Source organism: Aquarana catesbeiana, linkage group LG01 (assembly GCF_042186555.1).
Source record: "Aquarana catesbeiana isolate 2022-GZ linkage group LG01, ASM4218655v1, whole genome shotgun sequence".
Taxonomy (NCBI): domain Eukaryota; kingdom Metazoa; phylum Chordata; class Amphibia; order Anura; family Ranidae; genus Aquarana; species Aquarana catesbeiana.
In genome coordinates this window covers 237,289,578-237,311,011 of record NC_133324.1, presented here as the reverse complement: position 1 = coordinate 237,311,011, position 21,434 = coordinate 237,289,578, and the positions used below count along the sequence as shown (strand labels likewise).

Here is a 21,434-nt window from a genome sequence, read left to right as displayed (position 1 = left end):
CTAAACAGGCTGCAATGATGGGTATGTTAGAGGCTGCAGATGGGCACTAAACAGGCTGCAATAATGGGCACATTAGAGGCTGCAGATGGGCATGTTAGAGGCTGCAGATGGGCACTAAACATGCTCTAATAATGGGCATGTTAGAGGGTGCAGATGGACATAGATCAGGCTGCATTGATGGGCACTGGTGAGGCTGCAGATGGGCACTGATAAGGCTCAATTGATGGGCACTGACCCTTATTTTAAAATTTAAGGTTTTTTTCCTGAAACTTCCCTTTTAAAGTTAAGATGCGTGTTATACGTCAATAAATACAGTACACAGAAATTAACTTGCGGCCGAAGTTCACCTCAGTTGAGGTCTGAACTTTCACCTGGTAGAACTTGAAAATTGTGTGAATAGAGTACCTGGTGACTTTCTTACAAATCTGGGATACAAATGCTTGATGATTAAAAGCCCAGGAGACACCAACAACCCTGATGGAATGGGCTCTGAAAGGAAAGGAAGGAACCTTTTCCTTAAGGGTATAATTATTTGTCTAATTCTCTGGGCAATGGTGGAGTGAGAAGGAGGGTGTCCTCAACATGGGCCTCCAGGCAGAATAAATAAAAGGCTCCAGCTGCCAAGCAGATTCTGACAGCCGTAACCATATCCAAACAACATACAGCGATTACCATTTCATGTTTTAGGACAGTGTGAACTAAAACAATCTGCTCTTGGTGTAAAATTAGAACTGCAGCACTCAGTGATTTAGGGATACATATATTGTGAACATAGAAAGATAAATAGTTTTGCACTGCTACTATAGTGCAAATAGTACAAAAATCTATAAAAGTTGATTTTGATTTTTGCACTTTTTGCACTATAGTAGCTTTCATGAGAATTTTAAGGGACAACGTAACACTATTTATTCTTCTATGTCCTGGGACAGGACAGAGGCAATTGAGGAAAACAAAATCTGAAGTGAGAGAGGAGACCACCTTAGGTAAAAAAGGATGGTTTTGGTTTTAAAATCTCAATGTCATTGTGTAAAACAAGAAAAGTCTCCTTACAAGAGAAAGCCTATAACGCAAAAACATGCCAGACATGATGGCAACCAAGAAGGCAACCTCAAAAGTGATATTTTCTAGCAGAATGCCTTTAATTGGTTAAACGGGAGAAGGGGTCTCTGAGAGATAGAGGGTACCAGGTTGGGCTCCTAAGGTGACACAGGAGGTTAATTTTGGTGAACTATATGAGCAACTCCCTGTAGAAAAGTTTTGATAAGGGATGATGAAGCAAGGGTTCTCCAGAATTAAATGAATAAGGTAAAAACCTGTTTTTTATAGATACTCAAGGCCAGACGCTGGTCAAGCCCAGACTGAAAGGAGTTGTAAAGGCAGAAGGTTTTTTTATCTTAATGCATTCTATGCATTAAGATAAAAAACCTTCTGTGTGTAGCAGCCCCCCAGCACCCCCTAATTACTTACCTGAGCCCCTTCTCTCATCAGCAATGTCCTTGAATGTCTAAGCCGTCCGGGACTCCTCCTGAATGGCTGAGACACAGCAGCAGTGCCATTGGCTCCCGTGGGTGTCAATCAAAGTCAGTCAGCCAATCAGAGGGGAAAGGGGGCGGGGCCAGGTCAAGGCCCAGTGTCTGAAAGGATACACGTAGCTCTGACTCGGCTTGGGTGCCCCCATAGAAAGCTGCTGGCTAAGGGGTCACTCGATAGGAGGGAGGGGCCAGGAGCAGCAAAGAAGGACCAGAGAAGAGGAGGATCTGGGCTGCTCTGTGCAAAACCAACTGCACAGAGGTGGCAAGTATAACATGTTTCTTATTTAAAAAATCTGAAGTGAGAGAGGAGACCACCTTAGGTAAAAAAGGATGGTTTTGGTTTTAAAATCTCAATGTCATTGTGTAAAACAAGAAAAGTCTCCTTACAAGAGAAAGCCTATAACGCAAAAACATGCCAGACATGATGGCAACCAAGAAGGCAACCTCAAAAGTGATATTTTCTAGCAGAATGCCTTTAATTGGTTAAACGGGAGAAGGGGTCTCTGAGAGATAGAGGGTACCAGGTTGGGCTCCTAAGGTGACACAGGAGGTTAATTTTGGTGAACTATATGAGCAACTCCCTGTAGAAAAGTTTTGATAAGGGATGATGAAGCAAGGGTTCTCCAGAATTAAATGAATAAGGTAAAAACCTGTTTTTTATAGATACTCAAGGCCAGACGCTGGTCAAGCCCAGACTGAAAGGAGTTGTAAAGGCAGAAGGTTTTTTTATCTTAATGCATTCTATGCATTAAGATAAAAAACCTTCTGTGTGTAGCAGCCCCCCAGCACCCCCTAATTACTTACCTGAGCCCCTTCTCTCATCAGCAATGTCCTTGAATGTCTAAGCCGTCCGGGACTCCTCCTGAATGGCTGAGACACAGCAGCAGTGCCATTGGCTCCCGTGGGTGTCAATCAAAGTCAGTCAGCCAATCAGAGGGGAAAGGGGGCGGGGCCAGGTCAAGGCCCAGTGTCTGAAAGGATACACGTAGCTCTGACTCGGCTTGGGTGCCCCCATAGAAAGCTGCTGGCTAAGGGGTCACTCGATAGGAGGGAGGGGCCAGGAGCAGCAAAGAAGGACCAGAGAAGAGGAGGATCTGGGCTGCTCTGTGCAAAACCAACTGCACAGAGGTGGCAAGTATAACATGTTTCTTATTTAAAAAAAAAAGAGACTTTACAATTACAATCAAGGCCAAAGTACAAGCGATAGAGTATTCCCTAGGGTTAAACCTTCTAACCTTGTGTCATGCAAAGATTGCCTTTAAAGCCAGTGACTGAGAAGCAGGCTGGAATAGGGGTCTTTGGGCACTAAGTCTTGTCTGTTTGGGTCCAAGTCTCATCTGCCAGAAGTCTGAGTATGTTTGTACACCTTCTTCTGGGCCAATTTTGTACAGTAAGAATCACCTGGATCCTTTTCTCCTCTATCTTGTGCAGCAGTCGAGGAAGGATCTTCGTCAGAGGGAAGTCATAAACCAGTATCAACTGAGTCCAAGGAATCACCAGAGCATCTACTCTGAAGGCTAGAGGATCCTTGCATTGGCCACAAACTTGTTCAGCTTGCTGTTGAACCTGGAGGCCAGAATGTTCACTAGATTTGAAAAGACATGAAGAGAAACTGGGCAAAGGGTACTGCCTCAAAGGAGGCCACCATAAGGCCCAAAACCATAATGCGGAAGCAAATTGAGGGGAGCTGTGCTTTTAGGGCTTGAAGGCTAGACCTTAGGGAGGCAATCTTCTCTTGAGGAAGGAAGATTCTGGCTAAGATTATACCCAGGTACTCCAGTTGGTGTGAGGGCTGGAGAGCAGACATTACAAAGTTATTTATGCAGCCAAATGTTTGAAAGAACTGCATGATTCTTTAGTGAATGCTTCATGAAAGCCCTGGGTTCATAGAAGAGCCAGAAGCAGGGCGAGGGTTTTTTGAACACTCAGGGAACAGAGGAGAACCCGAATGACAGTTCCACAAAATGGAAATGGTGGTGTACCACAAAAAAACGCAGAAAACTTTGGTTTGATGGGAATATGGAGATAGGCATCTTGTATGTCTACTGATGCAAGAAATTCCCCTGTCTGAGGGAAGTAATGGCAGATCTCGTAGATTCGTCACAAATTTTTGGCACACAAGGAAATCTGTTTTGGGATTTTAAGCCCAGTATTGGGTGGATGCCACCATTTGGTTTTGAGACTGTAAATAGGTTTAAATAGAAACCTTGAATCTATTCTTCTGATGTAACAACTTCCCTTTGTGCCTGGAGTTGATGCAAGGCGGTCATTAAATCTGCCGTCCTTTGGTATGAAGCTGGCAGACTTGAAGGTAAAATGTGGGGAGGGGGGCCCAGAGGTCCAGGACATTTGAAATCTTGAGTGGCACAAATGCCAACAGGTCTCCTTAGAGTGAGAGCTCCTCTCCATTGTGAGGAGAGCTTCTGGAAAGGCTTGGTGGGCCAGGGCTTGCGAAAAAGGAAGTCTTAAGCCCTGGCTTTGAGGTTAATGATTGGGGAGGATGGAAAGACCCCTCATGAGCACATGGATAAGAGACTTGTCGAATTACATTTTCATTTTAAGAGCACCAACACAAAACAAAAGGGCCGACATAACGACATAACTTTTCTAAGAGAGCAGGGTCTTCAAAGACAAGTTCCTGGACCCTGTTTATGTGTCTCAACCAGCTGGTGACAGTATGGAAAATGGGCACTGTAGCAACAGCCAGCTGCAGGACTGTAAATAAGGCCTTTAAAAGAGCTTCAAAATGCAGAATTCTTAAAGGAAGGAACATCCTCAATAGGCACTGTAAGGTGTTTATTAAGAATTGAAATAGAACATTTCTTTTTTTAAATTCTTTTCCATAGGATAAATATTATCAAAAAAGTTTAGGAGGAGTATAAACCTGAGTGAGCCGTCATAAAGTGGACAATCAATCTGTGCATGTATAAGGAAAGTATTTTTAGATTTAGTCAATCTCTTAGTACCCAAAGGGGTCTGTTTTGGTTGTAGAGAATTAGGCACTGTTGGGCAAAGTCTAGAGCGTACTGCATCTACAGTGCCTACAGTGGAAAGCAATGGGTGCAAGACCATAGCCTGTACCTCATAAGCTTCAAGGGAAGGCAAAATCCTCAGCTGCCTCCACTACAAAATCATTGTCCTCAATGCTTTTCTCCATATGTTCAAGTAAAGGAGGTTTCACTTCTTATTTCTGAACAGTATTGGTGGAAAATAGGACATGTATGGTTTTTAGCCTCTAGAAAACAGAGGTTCTGGAAGTGCTCAAAGTTTTTCAAAGAATTCAGACATAGTGGCATCTGAAATGCTAAATCTGTTTTTGTCATAAAGACCATATGATGGGAACTAGACTCAGAAAAGGGAAGCAGTGTAAATATAGGACAATGCTTCAAGACAAGGGGACAACTATCACCCTGAGCCATGTTCTGTGTTTCCTGTAGGCTGTCAGGAGAACACATTATTCTGGCCTTTAGTCCCGGCTCTCTTGCACCTATGATGTACAACTGTCAGTGGAGAGATCCACAGTTTTTTTTTTTTTTTTTTTTTTAGAGAAGTTAGAGAAGGAGCCACTATTAGACATGTGCAGAGAGGAAAAATGTGTTTTGTCTTGGATAGATTTGTTACGTTGCTAATTTTGTTTCGTTGATTCGTTTCAGAATTCATTCAGTTTAGGCTAGTTTAATATCGCTTCGCTTTTAAAAATGCCAACGAGTACCAAATTTTCGAAACGATTTGAATTCGGATCAGTCAAAAAATGATCAACTGATTTAAATTCTGAAAGAAAAACAAAGAGAATGAGAGTCTCATAAGAGGGCAAAAAACCACCTGAACACTATCTGAAAAAGCAAGTCAAAGTTTATTATACAAAAATGTAAACACCACACTATAAAAGAATATTACAAAAAATGGAGCGGGCTAGGGTAGTTGATTATCACAGACCCTATTAAAAATTGACAACGTCATTAAAAACAAAGGGAACCGCGGCTGAACATACCACTCGCAAACACCATTCACCACACATTAACACTGAAGATAAAGTAGATATAAATTGCGGAGCAACTGCTAATGAAGATCATTGGATCACTCTTCAGAGGCGTGGTATAACGGGAATGTGGGTAAATGTGGATGGAGAAAGTCCATTGAGGGAGCTGATTCAGCACAGTGCATTGAGCAAGTAAGAGCCTGAACTATTAGGTAATTGGCCCAGGGAGAACAGCACATGTGACCGGCAATACTATCCTGTATGTGTAAGGCAGTTGTGGATATAAACAGGGTGACAGCAGTAGTTCATGGCAGAAGCAGTAGGGGGAGTGTTAGCGGCTAGAGGAGGATTATAAGCAGTATAAGCTGAAACAATACATTTCTCACCATCCAGAGGACATCCAGCGTCCGCAGCCTGCAGTACTCTACCCCAAAAGATGGCAGGAGTATGAATCCGTCTTGAGCTACCTTCCTGCCAGATAAACAGTGTCCTTGCTGTGTGGTGGTCACCGTAGGTTGTGCCCATGCAGGTTTGAAAAAAGCCGGTCAGCAGCTGTTCGATCCCAGCTGATCCTCCAACCACAGTGTGCACGCGGTTCCGGGATGACGTGCTGACGCTTTTCACCAGCCAATGACCGCTGGTTTCTTCAGAGCAGGGAGGAGTCCGTGGATCACGTTTAAATAGACTGTGCAATTAAGTGATGTATTAACTAACTATTGCCACTAGGTGTCGTCCAGGGCTACCTCTCATAGCGAACATTCAGCAGGGAAACACATTCCCGTTATACCACGCCTCTGAAGAGTGATCCAATGATCTTCATTAGCAGCTGCTCCGCAATTTATATCTACTTTATCTTCAGTGTTAATGAAGATGGTGTTTGAGAGTGGTATGTTCAGCCGCGGTTCCCTTTGTTTTTAATGACAACGTTGTCAATTTTTAATAGGGTCTGTGATAATCAACTACCATAGCCCGCTCCATTTTTTGTAATATTCTATTAGTGTGGTGTTTACATTTTTGTATAATAAACTTTGACTTGCTTTTTCAGATAGTGTTCAAGTGGTTTTTTGCCCTCTTAAGAGACTCTCATTCTCTCTGTTTTTCTTTCTGTATGCGCCAGGGCAACCAGCTTTTCTCCACACAGAATTCAAATCAGTTGATCATTTTTCGACCAATCCGAATCGTTATGAAAATGTGGAATTCATTAGAAAACGAATAAACAAAACTAATTTCAACTAAATTTGTTACTATTTTATTTGGAAGTCCGGAAACATCCAAATCCCTGAATAACCAAAAATTTGTCTGAACTTACATTTGGACCGAAACAAATTGCACGTGTCTAGCAACTATAACCCAGGAGCTGTTCAAGTTCCTGTGGCTGTCACTCTGTAGAAGATGATTATTGAAATGCTAACACTGATTCTGCGCATTGCTTGTGTGGTTACTAACACAGTATGTAAAAAAACTACTGCCTCCATTTAAAAAATGTTCAACAGTATACTCTGTAAAAGATGGACATGGGAATGCAGCAACGTACTGCATGTTTTCTATGAGGAACAGGTGGGTAGAAACACGTCATCTGGAAGGCATGACACAGTTATCTCATCCTTCTGAAACAAGATAGACAGGAGGGAAAAAGCACCAACTTCAAATGTGCTTGCACACAGAAGCATTAGAGCCAAAATGGCTGGGATTACCACAATAAAGTTAACAGCTTCAGGTTCGCCCTATAGCAGTTTTACTGATACAGGGTGGCACCTGTGCCCTGAATCATGTATATATACGATCCAAAACTTCCACGTAGGGGGCGGCTCGCTTGAGCTGTGATTCAGTGCAGGGTATTCAATGTCCTCCAGCACCCGCCGATTGACAGGCAGAGACAAAGAACTGCGATCTGCCTATGTAAACAAGGCAGATCCCCGTTCTGACAGGAGGGAAGGGATGGAGTTTGTGTCTCTGCAAAGCAGGGAATAAATTTCATCTTTTCCACTGGTAAAAGCACCTCACACAGTATAGTAAAACACTGGCTAGACACACAGTTAACCCTTTGATCGCCCTTAATGTTAACCCCTTCCCAGCCAGTGACATTAGTAAAGTGACAGTGTATATTTATAGCACTGATCACTGTATTAGTGTCACTGTTCCCCATAAAGTGTTAAAAGTGTCGCTTAGTGTCAGGAAATCCCATAGTTTCTAGATACTATACTTTTGCGCAAACCAATCAACATATGCTTATTTACCAAAAATATGTAGCAGAATACATAATGGCCTGAATTTATGAAGAAATTTGATTTTTACATTTTTTTTTATTGGATATGTTTTATAGCCTCTGCACTTGTCTGAGGACATCTTCTCTGTCTCTTCACAGGTATGTTTGCAGCTGACTGCCATCCACCCAGAATTGAAAACTGAAAAGCATTTGTTTTCCCTAGTCTAAATTGCTATGGTATGTTTGCAGCTGACTGCCATCCACCCAGAACTAAAAACTGAAAAGCATTTGTTTTCCCTAGTCTAAATTGCTATGGTTTGTTTGCAGCTGACTGCCATCCACCCAGAATTGAAAACGAAAAGCATTTGTTTTCCCTAGTCTAAATTGCTATGGTATGTGCTCACTAAACCATCTCCACCCAAAAACTAAAACACTGCTATCTGCTTTGCTTATGTGTCTTAATAATTGCTGGTATGTTATTTTTGCTTAACAGTCTGTAGACCTGTCCACATTACAATGGTTTATTATCTCCATTGTCTTACCCAGAATTATGGCCTGTTAACTTCAGTGCCCTCTTGCTAGTCTGTTTCAGGACTAAGAATTTTGCCCTGTTAACCAGCCAACCTTTATTACCTCTTGATTGCTAATGGAAATCCACCCACCACCCACCCCTATCAGTATAAATATAAGCTTCTTTTGGGGGAAGCATTTGCAGGGGGCACACATTTGCAACTGGGGCTCTTTCTCAAAGTGGGCAATTTCTATAAGTGGAAGCACTTCTGACTCTGCACTTCAGCGAATGCACAAAGCAAATGAACACAAGAAAAAACTTTAAAAAACACCAGACAGACATCAGGTGACCTTGTTTACCCTTCAGCACCCACCAACTCCTGCTAATTCTAAATCCACATACACACTAAAAATCTCTAAGACCCTGGGCCATGTCCCTTCATATAAATCCCACTCCCATATTACCTCCCTCACTCTCCTGCTTCTCCTAACCTCCGGAGATATATCCCCAAACCCTGGGCCTCCATCATTTAACTGTACCCCATGCACCCATCACCCTGCACCCTCTTGTATCAACACAATTTAGTTCCCATTTCTATTCCTCCAGAGACCAGACTCCCTGCCTCTTGTGCCCTTTGGAACTCCCACTCTGTCTGCAACAAACTCACCTCTCTCCATGACCTCTTTATTGCCAACTCATTTAACCTACTTGCCATTACTGAAACCTGGCACCACGAATCTGACACTGCGTCTTCTGCTGCCCTATCCCATGGTGGTCTTCTCTGGACTCACTCCCCCAGATCCAGTGGATGTAAGGGAGGAGGTGTCAGAATCCTTCTAGCCCCACATAGCACCTTTCAGGTACTACACCCACCTCTCTCTCTGTCACTCTCCGCTTTCGAAGCACACTGCATTCGTCTTTTCACTCCAGTTTCTCTAAGGATAGCTGTGATCTACAGGCCCCCTGGACCAGTATCAACCTTTCTTGATGACTTCTCTGCCTGGCTACCCTACTTTCTTTCTTCTGAAATCCCCACAATCATTCTCAGGGACTTCAACATCCCTATTAATACTAACACTCCTACCACTTCCAAACTTCTGAGCCTAACATCCTCCTTTGACCTGAAGCAGTGGATAGATGCTCCTACTCACTCCGAAGGCAATACCCTTGACCTCGTTTTCTCTCACCTTTGCACTCCATGCAACCTCTCCAACTATCCATTCCCTCTCTCTGATCACCACCTTATTAGTTTCACTCTCTCCCTCTCCTCCACTTCCTCTCCCTCCAACCGCCTAAAAGTTACCCGCAGAAACCTACGTCATCTCAACCCTTCTCTTCTCTACTCTGCTATCGACAACCTCTACGACAAAATCTCACCCCTATCCTGCACCAACCTAGCCACTTCTGTCTACAACACCTCACTTCTAGCCTCACTGGACTCAATGCCCCCCCCCCCCACTACACACAGAATCAGGCCCTGACCCCTTCAACCTTGGCAAACAGATGATACTAGAAGTCTGAAAAAATGTAGTCGTGCTTACGAGCGCCAGTGGCGTAAGACTAAGTCTCAGAGAGATTTCAACCAATATAAATCTGCCCTCCAAAAATACAATTCCAGCCTCCTCACTGCCAAGCAGACCTACTTTATCACTCTCATTAGCAACTTATCATCCCGTCCCCGTCAACTCTTCTCTGCCTTCAACTCTCTACTTCGTCCTCCACTGCCTCCACCCACCAACTCACTTACTGCCCAGGAGATTGCCAATCACTTCAAACAGAAGATTGATACAATTCGTGAATAGATCTCTACTGTTCCGATACCCTCCACGCTTCACACTTCATGCCCACAGGCACAATCATTACTTCCCTCTTTCAACCCCACCACTATAGACGAGGTTGCTAAACTACTTGCTAATGTCCACCTTACCACCTGCCCTCTGGATCCTGTTCCCTCACAAATGCTATGTTCACCCTCTGGCTCTATGCTACACTCTCTAACCCAAATCTTCAATCTCTCCCTCTCTTCTGGCATCTTCCCCAACTCTCTAAAACATGCACTCGTCAGACCCATACTTAAAAAGCCCTCACTGGACCCATCCAATCTTAACAACCTACGCCCCATTTCCTTGCTACCCTTCTTATCCAAACTCCTCGAACATCTGGTCTACAACTGACTGAGCATCCACCTCGCTGATAATAGCCTTCTTGATCCCCTTCAGTCTAGATTTTGTCCTCAACAGTCCACAGAAACTGCTCTCCTAAAACTAACAAACGATCTACTAACGGCCAAAACCAATCGACACTAATCGACAATCGACACTATTCTGTATTCCTACTCCTGGACCTCTCCTGGACCTCTCTGCTGCCTTCGATACGGTTGACCACCCCCTCCTCCTCAAAAAACTCCATGCCTTTTGTCTCCGTGACCGTACTCTTCTCTGGTTCTATTCCTACTTATCCAACCGCACCTTTAGCGTTTCCTACAACTCTACTTCCTCTTCTTCTCTTCCTTTCTCAGTTGGGGTCCCCCCAAGGTTCTGTTCTTGGACCTCTCCTATTTTCAATCTACACCTCCTCCCTGGGTCAGCTGATAGCATCCCATGGCTTCCAATACCACCTCTACGCTGGCGACACCCAAATCTATTTCTCTACCCCTCAGCTCACTCCTTCTGTCTCCTCACGTATCACTAATTTACTATCAGATATATCAGTCTGGATGTCACACCACTTCCTCAAACTCAATCTATCCAAAACCGAACTTATAATTTTTCCTCCCCCATATGCCCCTTCCCCTGATCTCTCTGTCAAAATCGATGGCACAACTATAAGCCCATCCCCACATACCAGGGTTCTAGGTGTCGTCCTGGACTCTGAACTTTCCTTCAAACACTGTCCAAATCCTGCCACCTCAACCTCCGCAACATCTCCAAAATACGCCCCTTTCTAACCAATGACACAACAAAGCTCTTAATTCACTCGCTGGTCATCTCTCGCCTCGACTACTGCAACTCCCTTCTCATTGGCTTACCTCTACATAGTCTGTCACCTCTTCAATCCATCATGAATGCTGCTGCCAGACTCATCCCCCTTACCAATCGCTCTGTCTCTGCTACCCCTCTCTGTCAATCCCTCCACTGGCTTTCGAACAGCCAAAGAATTAAATTCAAAATACTAACAACTACGTACAAAGCCATCCACAATTTAGCCCCCAGCTACATCACTAGCCTAGTCTCCAAATACCAACCTACTCGTTCTCTTCATTCCTCTCAAGACCTTCTGCTCTCTAGCTCCCTCATCAACTCCTCCCATGCTCGCCTCCAGGACTTTTCCAAAGCCTCTCCAATCCTATGGAATGCTTTACCCCAATCTGTCCGCTTATCTCCTAATCTATTAGCTTTTAGACGATCCCTGAAAACCCTTCTCTTCAGAGAAGCCTACCCTATCCACACCTAACAACTGTTTCTTTATTTTCTCCATCAGTTCACCCTCCCCAGTTATTACCTTTTGTTTCCACTTGATCCTCCCTTCTAGATTGTAAGCTCTAATGAGCAAGGCCCTCTGATTCCTCCTGTATTGATTTGTATTGTAAGTGTACTGTCTGCCCTCACGTTATAAAGCGCTGCATAAACTGTTGGCGCTATATAAATCCTGTTTATTAATAAAAATAATAATAATAATAGCATAAAGTAAAATATATTTTTTATTTGTTTGTTATTTCTCCCCAAATTTTTTTTTTAATAGCGCAAATAAATAAAAAACCCCGAAGTGATCAAATACCACCAAAAGAAAGCTCTATTTGTGGGAAAAAAGGAAATACATTTTATTTGGGTACCGCATTGCATGACCGCACAATTGTCAGTTAAAGTAACGCAGTGCCGTATCGCAGAAAAAGGCTTGGTCATGAAGGGAGGTAAATCTTCCGGAGGTTAAGTGATTAATAACTCCCAATCCTTTGCCCACTAAACCGCATAGTGTGCAATGTCCTGCAGTTAGTGTTGCTGAAGGCAAGGAACCACAGACTATATATAGGGAAACCCTATCTTACCATATTTATGATTCTGGACCTATTAAAGCTCGTTATGGTGGGCATACCCCAGAAGGGTTCTTCAGAGTCTGAGCACCAAGGAAATGGACTATGGTACTGGACCTGTATAGCACCCTGCAGCTAACTTCACGTTGCACTTGTCAAGGTTAGTGCTTAACACAGGATCCAGTGCTTGAATCAAACAGTTCAGGTTGACCCCACAGAGGACTGGGAATGGTGCCTGAGGTACACGTTGAGGGTAACTGATCTGGGAAACTCCTAGGTAATGCAAGGCAATAAGCAATCAGAAGTTTCAGATGAAAAAAAGATTTCAATGGTTGAAAAACTAAAAATACTTATCCAGAGAACAGGTCCATCACCTAAGGACACTAAATAAAAACTGAAGCCTCATGAAGTGGGCAGGGTTATATGGGTACACTCTGGGGAGGCCCTAGCAAAAGTTTTTGCCAGTGTCCAATCGTCTGAAGGTATGATGTCTGAAGTGTACTGTACAATACAATAAAATACATTATCCCCCCGAAAGAGAGTGTTGAGGGGTATGATGTCAGAACAAAGCAACAGGTTTTCTTTAATGACTTTCTTCCCAGCAGCACATACTCATCATTCAGCCACCAGAATAGAAGAAAAGCAAGGTCTCTGGAAGATCTCTGAGTATCCCTAGTCAGAGCTTACACAGGGCTGAGGACTGTCTCCCCATCCCCATGTGATGGGCCAATCAACAAGTGCCTTCTTCTCACATGAGAAGAAGTGTGAGTCATATGCTTCTCTACACCCAGTAGTACCAGATAATGTTGTCTGTATAGGCTACATGAGACTGTTGGTAAGTGAAGGTGAGTATGTACTACTGGGAAGAGAGGCAGTGAAGTCAACATGTTGCATAGGCTAAGAACAGGTTTGCTTTGAAGAAGGAAGGTAACTTTATTATTTTCAGTTACAGCAATCATACAAAACCTACAACAGCAATTTGTCCTAATTATTTCTGTATTTGTGAAGTGTTTAAAACGATTGGAATAGCATCGAGATACTATGCTCCCACAAGTATTTTATTATGTCTTATTTAAAAAAAAAAAGAAGAATAATTAAATAGAATTTAGTGTTAAAAGATAAAAGGTCTTAAATGTTTCTCTACCTAAAAAAAAATCACATCAGCAATCAGTAGGTTAAGCGAGACTTGTAGTGTAACATACTATACCTCAGGGACATTCTTCTTGAACTCCCGGCTGAGTTCAATAAGCCGCTTGTGGGAATGTTCGCTCTCTTCCTGCCGCGCAGCCAACTCCGATGCGAGAGAGTTCAGCTCTTTCTGCAACAAAAAAGGAAAAGGGGGAGTGATTTTTTTTTTAATATCATACATAACCCATCTCATGTCCAAGTTTGCTAACTACCAATTCTGAGAGACAGCCGCAATATCGACTATGTGCATGAATTATTTAAGGAAGAAAAGTATGTATTCAATGCAAAATCAGGACAGCTTTTAGATAATGAGAAGCTGCTATAATCAATATCCCTCAGTGAAGTTTCTTTCAAAGGGTTTTTCACTGGCCTGAGTTCACTGATAACTTTGCAGAAGCATTGCGGGATGCAATAACGTAGTCTCAGGGATTTAATGTAAAGAAAGCGTGGTTGCCAGCTGACATATATCAACAGCCAGGGAATGGATCCAGGCTAGACTTACTTACGCTTAAGTGTTCATAAATAAGACTTTTAAACATACATATGGCTTTTTAATTTCAGCACAAAATGGGAAAATAAATGTGCCCACATTCAGGATGCTGACCTTTGAGCTCTACAAACTCATTCATAAGCAGTTCACTGGGAGTGCATGCTCCATGAGGTCGGGACATTTTCCAACCATCTTGCTGGGCTTATAATAATCAATAATAATCAGCATCAGCCAACCCAGATAATAGAATTTAGAGAAAACCTCCACTGGGTTCTATCTAAAATGGTTACATAGCATTATCCATTATGGGTTTAGACAACACACTGCAACCTTTTCTTAAGATCCCAAAACACAATAAAAGTTTTTTCACCTTAGTCTGTGTAAGTTGTGCTTCACATTTTTTGTATTTCCAGTGTGGAAATGTGTCCCTACCACATTTAAACATGGGTGGAAGGCTGACAACTAGTATATTTTCAGATTGCCAGGGGAAACAAAAAAACTTGGAGGAAGAGATTCCATATAAATAGTGTTTCAGGCTGGGTTCACACTGGTCCGACAAACGCTCCGACATTGGGAGCTCATGTCGCATGACGTGTGAAATTTAATGTTTCCCTATGGGAGCCGTCCTAACTGGTCCGACACAAGTCGTTCCGACTTTAGAAATGCTCCCTGTACTACTTTGGTCCGACTTTGATCCTACTTCAGCCTATTGACTATCATTGAAGTCGGATCAAAGTCGGATTGCCGTCTCGCATGATCCGACTTCGGCACGCGACTTGTGCTCAGATCATCTTGAGGGGGAACTCCGCGCCAAATTTTAGATAAAAATCCGGCATGGGTTCCCCCTCCAAGAGCATACCAGGCCCTTGGGTCTGGTATGGAACTTGAGGGGAACCCCCTACGCCGAAAAAGCGGCGTGGGGGGTCGCCCCCAATCCATACCAGACCCTTATCCGAGCACGCAGCCCGGCCGGACAGGAATGGGGGTGGGGACGAGCGAGCGCCCCCCCCCCTCCTGAACCGTACCAGGCCGCATGCCCTCAACATGGGGGGTTGTTGCCTTGGGGGAGGGGGGCGCGCTTCGGCCCCCCCACCCCAAAGCACCTTGTCCCCATGTTGATGAGGACAAGGGCCTCTTCCCGACAACCCTGGCCGTTGGTTGTCGGGGTCTGCGGGCGGGGGGCTTATCGGAATCCGGGAGCCCCCTTTAATAAGGGAGCCCCCAGATCCCGGCCCCCCACCCTATGTGAATGAGTATGGGGTACAGCGTACCCCTACCCATTCACCTAGGAAAAAAGTGTCAATTTAAAAAAAAACACTACACAGATTTTTAAAGCATTTTATTAGACAGCTCCGGGGGTCTTCTTCCGACTTCGGGGGTCTCTCCGGTTCTTCTCCACGCTCTCCGGATCTTCTGCCGGGCTCCTCCGCTCTCTTCTGCTCTTTTGCCGCTCTTTTGCTAAAGCGGAGGAGCCTGGTCTTCAATCTTCTGCCTTCTGCCTTCTGCCCTCTTCTCCTGATGTTGACACGACGCTCTCTGGGGCTAGAATGCTCTCTGTGCGCTCTGCTCTGACTTATATAGGCGGTGACCCCGCCCCCTTATGCCGTCACAGTCCCTGGGCATGCTGGGACTGTGACGTTTTAGGGGGCGTGGTCATCACCCGATGACCACGCCCCCTTATGCCGTCATAGTCCCAGCATGCCCAGGGACTGTGACGGCATAAGGGGGCGGGGTCACCGCCTATATAAGTCAGAGCAGAGCGCACAGAGAGCATTCTAGCCCCAGAGAGCGTCGTGTCAACATCAGGAGAAGAGGGCAGAAGGCAGAAGGCAGAAGGCAGAAGATTGAAGACCAGGCTCCTCCGCTTTAGCAAAAGAGCGGCAAAAGAGCAGAAGAGAGCGGAGGAGCCCGGCAGAAGATCCGGAGAGCGTGGAGAAGAACCGGAGAGACCCCCGAAGTCGGAAGAAGACCCCCGGAGCTGTCTAATAAAATGCTTTAAAAATCTGTGTAGTGTTTTTTTTTAAATTGACACTTTTTTCCTAGGTGAATGGGTAGGGGTACGCTGTACCCCATACTCATTCACATAGGGTGGGGGGCCGGGATCTGGGGGCTCCCTTATTAAAGGGGGCTCCCGGATTCCGATAAGCCCCCCGCCCGCAGACCCCGACAACCAACGGCCAGGGTTGTCGGGAAGAGGCCCTTGTCCTCATCAACATGGGGACAAGGTGCTTTGGGGTGGGGGGGCCGCAGCGCGCCCCCCTCCCCCAAGGCAACAACCCCCCATGTTGAGGGCATGCGGCCTGGTACGGTTCAGGAGGGGGGGGGGGGGGCGCTCGCTCGTCCCCACCCCCATTCCTGTCCGGCCGGGCTGCGTGCTCGGATAAGGGTCTGGTATGGATTGGGGGCGACCCCCCCACGCCGTTTTTTCGGCGTAGGGGGTTCCCCTCAAGGTCCATACCAGACCCAAGGGCCTGGTATGCCTCTGGAGGGGGAACCCATGCCGGTTTTTTATTTAAAATTTGGCGCGGAGTTCCCCCCTAAAGATTCATACCAAACACAGTGCCGGCATTGGCGGGGATCCAAGTCGGATCCCCGTTCATTGAAAGTCGGACACATGCCGGCTTCATGTCGCAGGGCAAAGTCGGATCCAAAGTAGGACGGCTGTCGTGTCGCACCAGTGTGAACCCAGCCACAGGCATGATTTAAACCCAGGTTCCAGAGCTGAAGGTTAAAAGTGCTAACCACTTATCACACCAGGTACATAATGAGCACAGGCACTATATTTTTGTACTAGCTGCTCCTCATTACAAGGAAATATGATGAAAGTATGGTAGTATATTTTACCATGTACATGCTTTAGTGCAGGGAAAATGCTGTAAACGATTAAGTACCTTAATTTCTTCATTTTTATACAAAACTCTGACCTTCACAACCTCCACCCAAAAGTCTTTATTTAACTTTGAGTACAGCATGACAAATCAATATGTAACTATAGTTACCATGACAAAACTACTTTTCAGATGCAGAAAGATTATATTCATATGTCTTCTTTGTTACACGCACTGCCTGTATTGTACACCAGCTCATTGGACATCATGGAACAATCCTTCAACACACAAAAAAGGAACAGCATGGGGTGCCAATTACCATAGGCACCTTAAGCTCTGGTCATAAATAGCATAGCTCTATGCAAGTGTATTTTTATAACTTCTCAATAAACAAAACAAAATTATTAAGCTAGCCATACATTAAAGTGTTTGTAATGGCAGAAGATTTTTTTTTTTAATGCATTCCATGCATTAAGATAAAAAAAATTTTCTGTGTACAGCAGCCCCCCTCAGCCCCACTAATACTTACCTGAGGTCCATCTAGATCCAGGGATTTTGCACGAGAGACTCGGCTGTCCACGACTTCCCTCCTCATTTGCTGAGACAGCAGCACGGCGCCATTGGCTCCCGCTGCTGTCAAAGTCAGTGAGTCAATGGGGAGAGTAAAATGGGTGGGGCAGGGCTTGAATGGACACAAGAAGCTGCCTGCGGCTTGGGTGCCTCCGTGGCAAGCTGCTTGCTGTGGGGGCACTCAAAAGGAGGGAGTAGCCAGGAGCAATGAAGAGGGACCCGAGAAGAGGGGGATCTGGCCTGCTCTGTGCAAAACCACTGCTATTTTTAACCACTGTTATTTTTAACTAAAAAAAAAAAAACGAGACTTTAATATCACTTTAATCTATTTTTTCCTTCCACCAAGTATACCATGTACTTACCATGTGTGCAGGAAATTATCCCGCTCTAAGAAGAAAATTTACTCAACTTATGGAATCATAGAAAAAATACCAAATTTTGTGGCTAGTCCAAATTGCGGTTGTTGAAATGGCTTTTCTACCAAAGTTGCTATATTAGTTTTGAGTCCTCCCCACTAAACTATCAACCTACCATCTGGGCACGGGTCCTCCCCTCTGGATCTATCTGGAAGGTCTAGAGCTCAACCTTATTCTAGTAGAAACAGTCATGTGGATTCCCCCTAGTGTCCAAAACCATATAACAAACCCAATTATTTGACATTAACTAGAAACAAGGGACAGTGTTAAATACTCGGGCAAATTGATCTTCCTATGGACCACTAGCTAGCTACACACCACTAGCTTAGCCTATGTTTCCAACCAATCTTACTAAACCAACTTGTTATCAATGGTGGGTCAAAAAAAGCCTATTCAGAATCTTCCATCTAACCACCTTTAAAGGAGCTATTATCTTCACCCAGATATATAGCTCACATGCATCTCAGCCACCTTTCGATACCTGCAAACTAAGAATTTTTCCCTAACAACCATTAAAAGACCATCCTCATTACAAAGGCTGACTCAATTTAGGCACATATGCCCCAAAGAACCAACAGCCAGAGACATTACATTAATAGAATAAAATTAATTAAAATATAAAATATATAATAACATTTATTGTTGGAAAGCCAGGCCTCCAAACCTCTACAATATGTGAAGCTCTGGGATAAACACTCGGTGAAGATTGGGGACAGATCTGGGACACCAGGTCCCACTGTTTTATAAATGCCTCAGTTAAAACATCTATCCTAAAGCTACTTATATGTTGGTACATGGTCCCAAAACAACAAGCAAAATGTACCCATTCTGTTTAGGGATTTTGTTTTGGGGCTGCCAGACATATAGTGGAAGTGCCCCTGCAGCATGAGATTTTGAAGTAGAGTATACCAGATGGTCTACACTCTCTTGGGGAGAGGTACCCCAAAAGATCCTATGAAAGTCTAAACTTGAAGCCTAAGCACTGTACAAACACCCAGTTCCGTCTCTTTACTTTCCTTTATATGGCAGCAAAACAAGTTCTAGCCAAAGTCTGGTGGTCTTTCACCCCCCACCCCCTTGATAACATAGGGGAAAAATAAAATGGCATTGCTCTTGATCATTTTATCAAACTAGTTAGACCTCTATGTCTGCTAAAAGTGTAATCTATGTTCACCCTTCCCCACCACTCTCTACCTATTATACTTCCCCAGACTGCCCCCTTTTCCATTCTTTTATTTCTCCTAGTTTTTTGCTGTAGAGGTTGTCTGTTATAGGACAATTAGGGTGTTTTATAGATCTTTTTTGTTCGAGGGTAAAATGATTATAGTATATAGTCATGGAGATTATAGTAAATAGCCATGGAACTGCAATTTCCAGACTGTCATTCTATTGTACCTTGATTTTTGTATAAACACTTTCCTTGATGGAAATTGTGATTATTGTTATGCATGTTTAAAGATACTAGATTAAAAAATTATTGAAACCGAAATACTGTTTGATAATACAATCTCCTTTCCAGCCAGCAGATAGCGTTTTAGTCATCTTTTCACATATTCAGATATTCCGACTTTCAGCTTTGTAAAGAGTTTGTTTTCAGAACTGGAATGAGTCATCACAGCGTTGACTTACCCCTTATCAATTTGCTCAAAACCATTTTTTATTAGAGCTGCGCGATTAATCGTTAAAAAAATCACGATCTCGATTTAACCCCATCACGATCTTAATCAGGCATTTTCAGGATTCTATGTAAACAGTGCAGAGCCATTCTCTGCTCAGAGTTGTCAAAAAAAATTTTAAAAAGCCGGCAAATGTTTATCAACATTGGTCAGCGCTGAGAGATAGAGAAGAGAAGAGATACAATGTAACATTTAGTTCTTTTAGAATTAGATCAAAGGGATGAACTTCGGTCTGTAAATGAGGGCAGTTTAACAACTTAAAGACTAATGCCGCGTACACCCGAGCGGACTTTCTGGCATACTTGGTCCGCCATACTGGAGTCCGTCGGACAATTCAATCGTGTGTGGGCTCCAGCCGACTTTTTTTTCTCAAAAGTTTGACGGACTTAGATTTGAAACATCAAATCTATCCGACGGACTCGGCTTTCTAGCGTACAAACCGGTCGTCTGTGTGCTAGTCCGACGGACCAAAACTGACGCATGCTCTGAAGCAAGTACAAGACGGAAGCGCACGGTCTGGTAAAACTAGCCTTCGTATTGAAGCTAGCACATTCCTCTTCTGTGATCTTTTAATACAGCGCATTCTTTTTTTCTTTATAATGCGAGAGAAGTTGTTTTGCTGCTTATATTCCAGATCTCCAGAAATAAAGTAGAAAATTATTTTTTGGACTCATCTTTATTTTTTTTAGATTTAAACAAAATCTATTTTACAATGTGTGCTAAATTATACAACATGTTAGTTTTTTTATTTATTTATTTTTTTGGAATTTCAAGTTACCACAATAACCTTAATATTTTTTATTGTTTTAATGAACCTTAATGAGGTTGGTGTCCCTTGTTAATTAGACATAGGGGGGTTATTTTCAAATGGCAAAATCATTTTTCACTACAAGTGCAAATTGTACTTGGAATTGCACTGAAAGAGCATTTGGAAGTGCATTTGCTGTGTATCCGAGGGGCACAAGCAAGGAACCCCCAAGAAAAAACATTTCTCTTGCACATGATTGTATGATAAAATCAGCAGAGCTTCCCCTCATTTCAGATCTTCCCCTCAGATTTACAGTGACTGCACTTCCAACAAGTGCACTTGCAGTGCAATTTATAAAGTGCACTTTGCTCTAGTACTTTGCACTTGAATTGCCAAATGATTTAGCCTTTTGTAAATAACCCACATAGTCTTTTTGACCTGTACCTGCCTACTCACAAACCAAATGTCCTTTTTGAATCAAAACACATAGTCAATAATGTAAGGTAAAGAAAAAAATCAATTTATTTTGGTAAAAAAAGAAATGAGGAAGGCAACACTGGAGACACTTTTGGAATGTGTGAAGCCTTTTGTCCCCAAGGACACACATCAAGTTTTTGTAAAATAAAATTGGTATCTTGCGACTAGGAGCACAGTCAGAAGTCAGACCAGAATCACCTTCGACTCTTCCGTGGAGCCTTCCCTGCACGCTACCCTGCAGCCTTCCCTCCACGCTTCTCTGCAGCCTTCCTTGGAGGCTGTGCCTCTGGTGGTGTACTTGGGGCAGGAGGAGGAGGAGGAGGAGGAGGAGGAGGAGGAGGAGTAGCAGGAGGAGTGGCTTCATCTGCTATATAGGTTGTTTGAGTAAGCTCCCCTCTCAAGCCCTTCTGATATGCTTGAAAAATAAGACCCTCACAGAGGAGGCGTTGCCCCTTTTCTAGTTCCAGCAACCTGGTGGCCATATATGTTCCATAGGCCTCTTCAGCACTGGGTGGTGTGCTCAGGGTTTGGCTGGCTTCCCGAATGAGGGTTAGTGATTCCTCCTCTGTTCGGGTCATCTTCCTGGGCCTTTTTGTGGTAATGAGGAGGGGAGGCACCTGGCATTCCATGAGGCTTCTACTGGGCCCAGCCACGGCCTCCTCCTCTGTCCCACTGGGCAAGGCCTCCTCTTCTATACTTCGGGGCATGGTCTCCTCCTGGCTGAGCTCATCCTGGGTAAAAAAAAGGGACATACTGGTAGTTCTAATTTTGCATTACGCAATC

General features: G+C 43.9%; 1 protein-coding gene across 3 annotated transcripts in view; it reads right to left on the bottom strand.

The window, feature by feature from the left end:
- CUX2 (cut like homeobox 2) overlaps positions 1 to 21,434 on the bottom strand; it is a 755,888-nt gene that overhangs the window by 389,786 nt on the left and 344,668 nt on the right. For all 3 annotated transcript variants that reach the window (XM_073626099.1, XM_073626084.1, XM_073626092.1), the window contains exon 2: positions 13,466 to 13,576. In XM_073626099.1, coding sequence (XP_073482200.1) covers positions 13,466 to 13,576 — 111 coding nt within the window. The remainder of the gene's footprint in view (positions 1 to 13,465; positions 13,577 to 21,434) is intronic.